At 46.1% G+C, this 12172-nt stretch overlaps 1 protein-coding gene across 3 annotated transcripts in view; it reads right to left on the bottom strand.

Annotated features, from left to right (window-relative positions):
- dbh (dopamine beta-hydroxylase (dopamine beta-monooxygenase)) overlaps nt 1-12172 on the bottom strand; it is a 30168-nt gene that overhangs the window by 12289 nt on the left and 5707 nt on the right. For 2 of the 3 annotated variants that reach the window (XM_070552273.1, XM_070552274.1), the window contains exon 3: nt 11404-11922. In XM_070552273.1, coding sequence (XP_070408374.1) covers nt 11404-11922 — 519 coding nt within the window. The remainder of the gene's footprint in view (nt 1-11403; nt 11923-12172) is intronic. The other variant, XM_015940638.3, reaches the window with a different exon arrangement.

Here is a 12172-nt window from a genome sequence, read left to right as displayed (position 1 = left end):
TCCTTTCATCCTGCAATGTTGATGCATTATTATGGTATAGATTTCATTTATGCTATCCATTTGTCACGGTCTGGGGTTTTTTCACACACTAATTGGTGTAGAGTCTCATCTCTCCTCTGCAGGTGGGCGTGCCTGGAAGTGGGGAGGCTGCAGGTAATCTGCTGATTAGCTGGCCAGGGATATTTAAGCTCCTGAGAGACGCCTTCACTTCGCTGGATGATTAACTCAACTTGGATATCACCTATCAGTTCACCTCGTTTGCTGCTACCAACCTGGTTTCTTCACTGTCCACTCGTCTCTCAGCGTCCTCCTCTGGTCTTCCCACTCCAGGCTGCCCACCCTCCCTCCTGGATCACCATTACCCTTCATGCTCAGCTCCCTCCTCATTTGGACTCCAAGCTCATCAGCCTCCAGTAAGCCTCCTGCCCTCCCCAGACCGGTCACTCCTCCCTCTCTCACGAGGTCTCACCTCCAACCTGTAAGTTCCATCAGATCCAACATTCAGATTTCCGAGTGCCAGACCTAACTCTCCCTGTTCCTCCAGGATCCTCCACACCCGAACCTCGCTTCTCTGCCGAATACTGCTAGACTTCCTAGCAGCTCCTTCTGTTCTCCTTTACTAATAAATTATTGTTTGCGATCTTCTTTGACTCTGTGGACTGATTCTGTATGTCGTGGGTTAGGCATCTACCACACAACATGACAGAATCATCCAGCCAGAATCCTAACCTCAGTACCGAATCTGTTCCACCTGTTATCACCGAAACCTTATCACAACACAGTTTAGCCCTTCATTCCCTCACCAAACAACTGTCAGACGCTAACCAGACTCTGTTTCAGTTGGGTGTGATGGTTAAACAATTAAGTGAACAGCTCACCAATCCGGAACCCTCTGCTCCTCCAGCTCCGAGTCCGCCCGGACCCGTTACCTCGGCACCATCCATCCCGCCCAACTTACGGGTTGCCTTGTCACCTCCCCCCGAGACGTTCGACGGGGATCGAAACGTTTGTAGAGGTTTCCTCCTCCAGTGTAACTTGGCTTTCCAACGCTCCCCGGAGTCTTTTGCAACCGACGCAGCCAAGATTTCCTACATTGTCGGATTACTGCGCGGCAAGGCCCTCAGGTGGGCAGAAGCCAAGAGCCGCTCTCCGAACTTCCTTGCGGGCCCATTTACTGAGTTTTTATCCGAGTTTAACTTGACATTTGACAAATCCGAGCCCGCCTCAGAGCTAGCTAAACGGCTCTGGAACCTCCGCCAAGGCAAGCAATCAGTGGCTGACTTCGCCGTCGAGTTTAGGACCCTGGCATCGGCTTCCACTCTCGACGAGGATTCATTAAAAGGGGCGTTTTCACAAGCCTTAAACGAGCGCCTCCAAGACCAGCTGGCTTTCTGCCAGGAACCCACAAACCTGGAGAACTTGATAATGCTCTGCAACCGGATCGAGAGGAGACTGAATGACCGTCATAAAGGTAACAATTCGTTTTTTCATCTTCAGACCCATACTCAGTCCAGGGCGGCCCAACCAGCACCATCCTCTCTCCCCAGCGAACCCATGCAGTTGGGCCGGGCTAGACTAAGCCAGGAGGAACGAGATAAAAGAATGAGATCTGGTCTTTGTTTGTACTGTGGCCTAGCTGGCCATTTCGTGTCTGACTGTCCCAAGACTTTAAACTCCAGAGCCCACCAGTAGAACCTAGGATACTGGTGGGCGGTTCATCTGCACTCATGAAGTCTCGGTGTGCTTTAGACTGTTCTTTAACCTTCAGTAAAACCTCAATATCCACCCGAGCCCTGATTGACTCTGGATGTGAACAGAACCTATTAGACCAACTACTAGTTGATCGGCTCGGCATAACCACTATTCCACTCGAGGCCCCAACGAGGGTTGTTTCTTTAGATGGCAGTTTCCTTACCTCTATAACCCATAAAACTGTTCCGGTTAACCTCTCGATCTCTGGCAATCATCATGAATCACTGACCTTTTTTGTTTTTCCATGTCACCAGTCAGAAATCGTCTTGGGGCATCCCTGGTTAAGTCTCCACAATCCCCGCATCAACTTGGTGTCTATCAGGGTGGAGGAAGGGAGCAATCAATGTCACGTTACCTGTCTGGGCACAGCTCGAATCCGCTCTGAGTGCAGAACCCCTGAACAACCACCTCCCGATCTCACTGGTGTCCCCAAGGAATATTTCGACCTACTGCAGGTATTTTCAAAGGATAAAGCTTCCTCCTTACCCCCCATAGGCCTTTTGATTGTGCTATAGACTTGTTTCCTGGAGCTCCTCTTCCATCTAGCCGTCTCTACAACATCTCAAGACCAGAACGTGAGTGTATGGAAAAATACATCTCAGAATCACTCTCAGCTGGCATAATCCGACCATCTACATCCCCTCTGGGAGCGGGGTTCTTCTTTGTTACAAAGAAGGATGGCACTCTCCGACCATGTATCGACTATCGAGGACTCAACCAGATAACAGTAAGAAACAAATATCCATTACCTTTGTTATCGTCAACCTTTGAGCCTGTACAAGATGCCTCCATCTTCACCAAACTCGACCTGAGGAACGCATACCACCTCGTCCGAATAAAGGAGGGTGATGAATGGAAGACGGCATTTAAGACACCAGTGGGACATTTCGGTGAGAAAATGGCGGACGTAGCAGGCAGCGAGGCATCAGCTCCTGGTCCAGTTCCTAAACTATCTCGACTAAAACCAGAGGTGTATAGGACGACAGATGGCAAGGTGATTGTGGAGGATGAACTTCTTAATTTCCTTGCTGTTAAAATTAAAACCTTGAGCCAGGATGAAATTGTGTTGTTGGCCACGAACACATTTGAATCTGAGGGGATTGAAGCTTCAAAAAAAGTTCTGTTTGAGCTCTGCCCGAGTACTTCACAGCGGTGCGTCGGATATAAAGGGCAGCACAAAGACGCCAATAATATCAAGCTCTGCCTTAAAGTGCTGAATGAGTGTGGGGAAAATATCCCTAGATTTGTATCCCATCACTTGGAGGATTTACCACCTGTTACATTCTCCAGCCTGGATGTATGCTGTTTGCTGCGGCGGATGGAGCAATTGTGTACGGAGGTTAGTGCTTTGAAACACGTAGCCAAACTTCAGGCAGATGTCTGTGAGCAAGTTCGGGCTGAAGCTGGAGAAATTAACCAGCGAGTGGCCGCACTGGAGCGTCAGTCAGGCGACCTGGCTGGTTCTGCTATTCTAAAAGGGCAGGGACCAAGGACGGGTCCTTTTCTGCATCCGAGTAATAACTCAGAGGAGCGGCTGGAGAGTAATGGCGGCCTGGCCGAGAGGCAGGGAGTTGGCGTTTTGGCTGACCAGAGGATCGGGATGGGCCCTGTGGAGGCATGCGCCTCTGTGACTTCACGGAGTGGTGAAGATCGGACTTTGTTAGCGGCCTCTGGTTCTGCGTTTACAATGAATATGGTGGAACCGGAGCCTCTCACACGCTCCCCACAGTGGAGTACAGTCGTGAAGAAGGGCAGGCCTCGTCAGAAGCCGGAGAAGGTTGCTGCAGGGATGCATGTTCCTTCCGCGACTAGACATAACAAGAGGCGTGGAGCCGGATCTATTATTGGCACTGGAACTGTGAGTACTATAAAAACTGTAAAGACAAAAGTAGTGACTGTGTTCGCCACTAAATTTGTCCCAGAAGTTGATGCAGAAACGCTCTCATTGTATCTTAAAGAGAAACTTAACAGATACGTCACCTGTCTGAAAATTGTTAATTTACGGAGCAGATTTGGCTCCTTTAAGGTTACGGCTGAGTGTGATGACATTGGTGAAATGTATAACCCTGAGCTTTGGCCTGAAGGGGCTCTGGTCAGACGGTATTATGAACCACGGAACCCCCGCTCTCTCCGCTCTGCTAATGTGTCTCCAGCAGGGGATGTTCCCCCTGGCCCAAGCACCTCAGCATAAGCATGTCTCTTCGGGTGCTATCCTATAATTGTCGTGGCCTGCGTCTGGGCCCTGATGCAGGGGATAGAGCTCGACGTATTGTTGTGGACAGCTTGCTTGAAGAATGTGAAATATTGTGTTTGCAAGAGACTTTTTTACCTAAACAAGATCTGGACAAACTTAACTGCCTTAACTCTAAATTTTTCGGAGTGGGGGAATCAACTACTGATCTCAGCACAGCTATAGTCAGGGGTAGAATATCAGGAGGAGTGGCTGTGCTTTGGAACAAAAGAATTGATGCTGTAATTAAGCCACTTAGACTGGATGTAGATTGGTGTATTGGCATACAATATATCCAGAATAACATTAGTTTTGTTATCCTTAATATTCATACTCCATACGAAATTGCTGGAAATGAAGGGGAATATATTAGTAGGTTGGCTTTTATTAATGCATTTATTCAAAGTCACAGTACTTATAGTATATATGTTGTGGGCGACTTTAATGCTGATCTTTCAGATAAAAAATCTCAGTTTGCTAAACACTTAATACAGTTGTGTGAAGACAATGATCTTGTTCTATCTAGCAAAGTGCTGTTGCCAAAAGACAGTTACACATATATTAGTGAGAGTTGGCATACTACATCATGGCTGGATCATTGTATTAGTACAGCTGATGGTCATGCAGCTTTGGATAGCATGTCTATAAAATATGGGGTAACTGTGTCAGACCATATACCTCTTGCTTTCTCTATAAATGTGGAACAACTGCCTAGTACAATGGGAGTTAATTATGTCAATAATTATGATAATATAAAATTAGAATGGGCAGCATTAAGTGACAAAGACATATCGGGTTATAGTTATAATACAGATCAATACCTGAACAATATCTCTGTGGCTAAAGAGGCTATCCTGTGTGAAGATGTCAACTGTAAGATTCTTAAACACAAAAGTGATCTATGCTCTATGTATGAGGATATAGTGGACGCTTTGTATGAAAGTGGTAGACCTTTTCATGTCAAAGGTAAGAATAAGCAGAAACCTCATATCAGGCCTGGCTGGAAAGAACATGTTGCCATGTATCAGGATGAAGCGCGGGTAGCTTTTAAATGTTGGGATATGGTTGGGAGACCTAGGCAGGGTGTGGAATTTGAACAGAAAAAACGTGCAAATGCCAGATATAAGTATGCTGTTCGTTTTATATCAAAAAATGAGCAGATCATGAGGGCAGATTCAATGGCCAGGAAATTTATGAGTCATGATGTCAAAGGTTTTTGGAAAGATGTGAAAATAGTTAATAATTGCAAATCATCTCTACCAGGTGCTGTTGAAGGTGTTTCTGGGGAAGATAATATTGCAGCATTATGGAGACATCATTATTATGCATTGTTTAATTGTTTGAAAGGTGACCAGCATGAGGATGGCTCTGTAATTAATGATGAATCTATATGTGTAACGACCCATGAGGTGCATGATGCTATTCACAAACTAGCTGATAATAAGGCTTCTGGTCTGGATCACATTAGTGCAGAACATTTGAAATATGCTAGCCAAAGACTAGCTCCCCTTTTAGCTCTATGTTTTACAGGGTTCATGATTCATGGCATACTACCAGACTCAATGATGGCAATTCTGCTTGTTCCAGTCATTAAGAACAAATCTGGGAAGGTGACCAGTATGGATAATTATAGGCCGATTGCACTAGCCAGTGTTTTATCTAAAGTTCTTGAAAGAATCATATTTGATAGAGTCACTGTGTACCTCAGTTCCTTGGATAATCAGTTTGGCTTTAAGCCAAAACATGGTACTGACATGTGTATATACGCACTTAAAGAAATGGTCAATTGGTACAGAAATAGAAATTCTTCTGTCCTTATGTGTTTTATTGATGCTTCTAAGGCTTTTGATCGTGTAAACCACAGAAAACTTTTTATTAAGTTAAAGCTACGGGGGGGTCCCTGGGTTTATTGTGAGAATCCTGTCTTACTGGTATGCTCATCAGAAGATACAGGTTAAATGGGGTGCCAGCATCTCTGCACCATTTGGCGTTAGTAATGGTGTTAGGCAGGGTGGAATTCTGTCTCCTATCTTATTTAATCTGTATGTTGACGATCTGTCTGTGCAGCTCAGAACCTGTAACACAGGATGTTTGATGGGTACAACTTTGATCAACCATCTGATGTATGCTGATGATCTGGTGGTCTTTAGTCCAAGTAGTGCTGGTTTACAGCAGCTCCTAAATATCTGCTCTGAATATGGTGTGCAGTACGATATTCAGTATAATGCTGTTAAAAGTGCTATCTTGATATGTAGAACCAAGCAGGATAAAAAGCTAAACTTTCCTGTGTTCAAACTGTCTAATAGTGATCTTAATGTGTGTGAGAAGGTGAAATACCCTGGTCACTTTATAACTGATCAAATGCATGATGACGCTGACATCCACAGACAGTGCTGTAAGCTGTATGCACAAGCTAACACTATAGCTCGTAAGTTTGGTTTTTGCTCACCTCCAGTTAAGGTGGCTTTATTTAAAGCATATTGTACTCCGCTTTACACAACCCAACTGTGGTCATCCTACAATCAAAGCAGCATGAACAAGCTGCAAGTTGCATACAACGATGCCTTAAGGATCATACTTAAAATACACAGAGGGGGCAGTGCCAGTCAGATGTTTGTAACAGCAGGTGTTTGTACTTTTAAAGCTCTTTTAAGAAAACTCATATTCACTTTTATAGGCCGACTGGATAGCTCTGCCAACAGTATAATTTTAGCAATCACTGATCCTACTGTGAGCAGTTGTCGCTATTTCTCCAGTATAAGGAAATACTGGTTGAAGTGTTTGTGTGGTTAACCTTGTGTGGAACAGTTTATAGTAAAGCTTTTAATTACATTTAAATTTTTATTCAATTTTATGCTGTTATCTTTTTATTCTATTTATCTATTTTGTTTCATTGATCTGTTGTTTTATATGTATTTTATCTGGACCTAAGAGTCTGTCAATAAAGATTATCTATCTATCTATTTCGAGTATTTGGTAATGCCGTTTGGGCTCACCAATGCCCCAGCTGTTTTTCAGTCTTTGGTGAACTCGGTTTTGGCTGATTTTGTGAACAAGTTTGTTACTGTGTATCTTGATGATATCTTGATTTTTTCGAGGACACCTGAAGAGCATTCCAAACATGTCCGTGCTGTTCTCCACCGCCTTTTGGAAAATCGCCTCTACGTGAAAGCGGAGAAGTGTGAATTCCATGTCCCGAGTGTGAAGTTCCTGGGTTTTGTTCTGGAGAGTGGGAGACTGGGACCAGATCCTGAGAAGGTCCAAGCGGTACAGAGCTGGCCAACACCCGCAACACGTAAGGAGCTGCAAAGATTTCTGGGTTTTGCAAATTTCTACAGATGTTTCATTAAGGGCTACAGCCAGATTGCCAGTCCGCTGACTCAGTTAACCTCCATCAAGAGACCTTTTGTTTGGGATTCCACAGCCGAGAGTGCCTTCTCTGCCCTCAAAGACAAGTTTACTCAAGCACCGGTATTTACCCGACCAGATCCCTCTCGGCAATTCACACTCGAGTTGGATGCATCGGATACAGGTGTGGGTGCCGTCCTATCCCAGGTTTCTCCCTCAGACCACCGTCTCCACCCCTGTGCTTTTTTTTCCCGGCGCCTCTCCCCAGCCGAGAGAAACTATGATGTGGGGGACCGGGAGCTCCTGGCCATGAAACTCGCCCTGGAGGAGTGGAGGCACTGGTTGGAGGGAGCTGAGCACCCCATCATCATATGGACAGACCACAAAAACCTCGCCTATTTGAAGGAGGCAAAGAGGTTGAATCCCAGACAGTCTAGGTGGTCCTTGTTCTTTTCACGGTTCCATTTTGTCCTCTCTTACAGACCAGGCACTAAGAACATCAAACCGGACGCCCTATCCCGACAGTTTTCGGCTGACTCCAATCCAGAACCAGCATCCATTCTCCCTCCTGACTGTGTCATTGGGTCCGTAACCTGGGAGGTCCGAGACCAAGTACTTGAGGCCCTCAAGACCACTCCGGGCCCAAGCAAGGTACCCCCAAACACATTATTTGTTCCCCCTTCGGTCAGAAGCAAGGTAATCCACTGGGGGCATACAGCTAGGTTTTCTGTCCATCCTGGGGTTAGTCGTACGGTAGCATTGATCAGACGGACCTTTTGGTGGCCAACTATGTTTAAGGACACTAAGGAGTACATTGCCGCCTGCCAGAACTGTGCCCGCAATAAGACCAGTAATCAATCACCCTCTGGCTTACTCAACCCATTACACGTTCCGTCTAGACCATGGTCCCACATCGCCATGGATTTTGTAACTGGCCTACCTCCTTCTCGTGGCTTCTCAGTAATCATGACAGTAGTTGACCGTTTTTCTAAGGCTTGCCATCTCATCCCCTTAAAGGCCCTCCCTTCAGCTGCAGAATCAGCTGCACTTTTGGTGAAACACGTTTTTAGGTTACATGGCATCCCGTTCGAAATACTCTCTGATCGAGGTCCCCAGTTCATTTCTCGAGTCTGGAGGGATTTTGCCACCTGTCTCGGGGCCAAGGTCGCCCTCACCTCCGGATTTCATCCTCAATCTAATGGCCAGTGTGAGAGGATGAATCAGGAACTAGGTGCCATGCTCCGTTGTTTATGTTCCTCCAACCCCTCCCGCTGGAGTTTAGAACTACCCTGGATCGAATACGCCCATAACTCACATGTCTCCTCTTCTACCGGGTTGTCTCCTTTCGAGGTCTCCCTTGGTTTTCAGCCCTGCCTGTTTCCTTCTGAGTTTCCCTCCTCAGTCATCTCCATTCCCCAGTTCCTCAGGAGTGCAAAGCGTGCCTGGTCAGCCACGCAGAAGGCCCTGCAAAGGACTGCTGACCGTAACCGGCGTTTAGCCGACCGTCACCGGAGGCCGGCTCCAGACTATGTGCCTGGTCAGCGCGTCTGGCTGTCGACCCGGGATATTGCGTTGAAGGGCCACTGCAAGAAACTGTCCCCCAAGTTCATCGGCCCCTTCACCATCTCCTCAATCATCAATCCCTCGTCTGTCCGTTTGGAGCTTCCCCCTCATATGAAGGTACATCAGGTTTTTCATGTTTCCCTCCTGAAGCCTGTCTCCTCCAGTCCCCTTTGCCCTCCTCCTGCTCCTCCTCCTCCGGTTCGGTTGGCTGATGGGGGTCTCGGTTTTCGGGTCTGGCGCCTCCTGGACGTTAGGCGTCATGGCCGAGGTCTCCAGTATCTGGTGGAATGGGAGGGCTATGGGCCCGAGCACAGGCAATGGGTCCCGGGGTCCTGGATTGACGACCCCTCCCTCATTAGGGATTTTGAGGCTGCCTGGTCTGCCTCCTCCTCCGCCTCCTCCTCCTCTGCCTGGACGCCCGGTGGCGTCCCTTGAGGGGGGGGTACTGTCACGGTCTGGGGTTTTTTCACACACTAATTGGTGTAGAGTCTCATCTCTCCTCTGCAGGTGGGCGTGCCTGGAAGTGGGGAGGCTGCAGGTAATCTGCTGATTAGCTGGCCAGGGATATTTAAGCTCCTGAGAGACGCCTTCACTTCGCTGGATGATTAACTCAACTTGGATATCACCTATCAGTTCACCTCGTTTGCTGCTACCAACCTGGTTTCTTCACTGTCCACTCGTCTCTAAGCGTCCTCCTCTGGTCTTCCCACTCCAGGCTGCCCACCCTCCCTCCTGGATCACCATTACCCTTCATGCTCAGCTCCCTCCTCATTTGGACTCCAAGCTCATCAGCCTCCAGTAAGCCTCCTGCCCTCCCCAGACCGGTCACTCCTCCCTCTCTCACGAGGTCTCACCTCCAACCTGTAAGTTCCATCAGATCCAACATTCAGATTTCCGAGTGCCAGACCTAACTCTCCCTGTTCCTTCAGGATCCTCCACACCCGAACCTCGCTTCTCTGCCGAATACTGCTAGACTTCCTAGCAGCTCCTTCTGTTCTCCTTTACTAATAAATTATTGTTTGCGATCTTCTTTGACTCTGTGGACTGATTCTGTATGTCGTGGGTTAGGCATCTACCACACAACATGACACCATTATATCCATTCCAGATAGAAAGTATGGATTTGTGGAAAAGAGGAGCTGCAAACCAATTACACACGAATGGGAATATATATATATATATATTAGTTTCTCTTGCTCTCCCTTTCAGCCTTGTGGCCGTGTCACAGAGGAATGTTTTATCTACTTTTATGCCTTTTAACAGGTTTTCTTTTCCTTCTGCAAGGCTTCAGCTCCCTTCTTGTGCAGCGCCACAGAGAATAAAACAACACTATTAGGAGGTGATGAAAGAGGCCTGAATATTTCCAACCTAATCTCGTCTTCACAGCTCACAGAAGGCATCCTGCTTGTTTTTGTTTAGCTGGCAGATAATCCGGTCGGAGACGAGCCAGGACTGCTTGTGATACAGCAGGAAGCGGAGCAGAGAGATGCTCTGACAGCCTCACCGTCCGCTGTTCTTTTGGTTTCACACGGCTCAGGCATCTTAACGGTTTGGTGAGCTCGTTTTCTGAAGTCTTGAGTTGGTCTTCGGGGTGTTTGAGAGGAATTTTATATTCAGGAAGACATGGAAAGAAAGGGAATGGTGGAAAACCACAACCGCTGGGTTCTGATTGTCACCACTCAAATGGTACAAATCTTCTAATTTTCTGAATTGTTTTAGAGTGTGAATGGGTGAATGATTGTTGTGTTGTAAAGTGCCTTGAGGGGTTCTAGGACTCTAGAAGGTGCTAAATGAATTGTGCATTAACATATTTATTTACTGAATGAATGGATTAAATCAAAATTTACCCCCATTGGTTAGTGTGATTGATTAAATAAAACCTAACAATAGAAATCAGATGTGCTCCTTTACAATGTTCATTATGTCCTCTTCTTAAATATTTAATGAGGTTTTTTTTTTTATTTGGGCATATAAGGTTGTGTTGTGAGTTTACCTCACAAAAAAATTAATAAAAGAACCTCATAAAATATTAGATGTGCTATTTTGTTAAAAGCAGCAGAATATCAGTAGAACTATTTAAAAAAAACACCTAACTTTGAGCGGCCATATTTAAACCTTTAAATTTGACTTACAAAACACAGCCTGACCTTTTCTAAACCTGCGCAGTGTTCCTTTTCATGTAAGCATGTTATAAATATTCACATGCATGAGTGTGCATCCCACACATAGACCATCTTTTAATAGATGGGCTGCGTGTGGGATCATCTTTACAAAATTTTAAAGCTTCCACTTCCAGACTTGGACGTTTCTTGTGTGGGAGCTTTTTTTTGTCTCCTATATTAAGAGCAAAGTCTGGATCAAAATCAAGCTTTTTCCCAGTGCTGTCCTTCAATTAAGTTCATGCTATTTTTTTATCTGAACACCATTTGATCTTCCAGCGTGGGAGCTCCTGTGTTTCTCCTACAGACGGTCAGAATGAGAAGCAGTGGAAGGTTTGTTTCCCATCGTACCTCAGCCCCCATAGCCCATGCAGCCAGCACATGGCGGCAGGAGTTGAGCTTTTTCGGCTTCATCTTGTCATCACAGGAGCCGCTGTACCGCGGCACGTCTCGCATTTCTGGTGAACATTCAAACACCTCGATGTGGTGCACGATGGCCTCATTACCTGGAGTTATTACAGACTCATACTGGCAGAAACAGAGAAAAAACCAACAGGTTATGCTCTTTTTATCCATGTAAGCTGCGTTAACATCAATACCTGGTCTTGTTACCATGATGATGTGGTTCTTGGGGATGTTTTCAGGCAGCTGGTGGATGAAGCACCAGTAGGTGGTTTCTTGTGTTGGTATGATGACATTTGGCGCCAAGACATCTAACGTCTGCACATCTGGAGGTAGCGTGGGCGACGGCGTGTCAGGACGGAGCATCAGCACTCTCTGTACTCCTGTTTGGATCTTGGAGAGATCTAGTTCTTCCAGAGAGGAGAGAGGTCGGTCCAACAACCCGTAGATGACGTGCACAGTTCCCTCCTGATGAATCAGAACCAAAAAAGGTTATTTATTGACAGCAACGTGCAAAAGCAGAATTATGGAGGACAGTTTATGCTCATATAAGGCTTCTGAGTAAACAGGCAACCTTGTGTAATGTTGTCATAGTAATAAGTGTTGATTTTAGTCTCTGCAACTTAGAAATGTAATGTGGTGCTGCCATGGAAACGGTGTTTATCATGATGAATGTTTCATTGAAAATTGAGATTATCATTTCATGTTTTTATTTCAG

The sequence above is a fragment of the Nothobranchius furzeri genome, chromosome 6, assembly GCF_043380555.1.
Source record: "Nothobranchius furzeri strain GRZ-AD chromosome 6, NfurGRZ-RIMD1, whole genome shotgun sequence".
Classification (NCBI taxonomy): domain Eukaryota; kingdom Metazoa; phylum Chordata; class Actinopteri; order Cyprinodontiformes; family Nothobranchiidae; genus Nothobranchius; species Nothobranchius furzeri.
The sequence above is the reverse complement of the archived record's forward strand: the minus strand, read 5'-3'. Positions and strand labels throughout refer to the sequence as shown.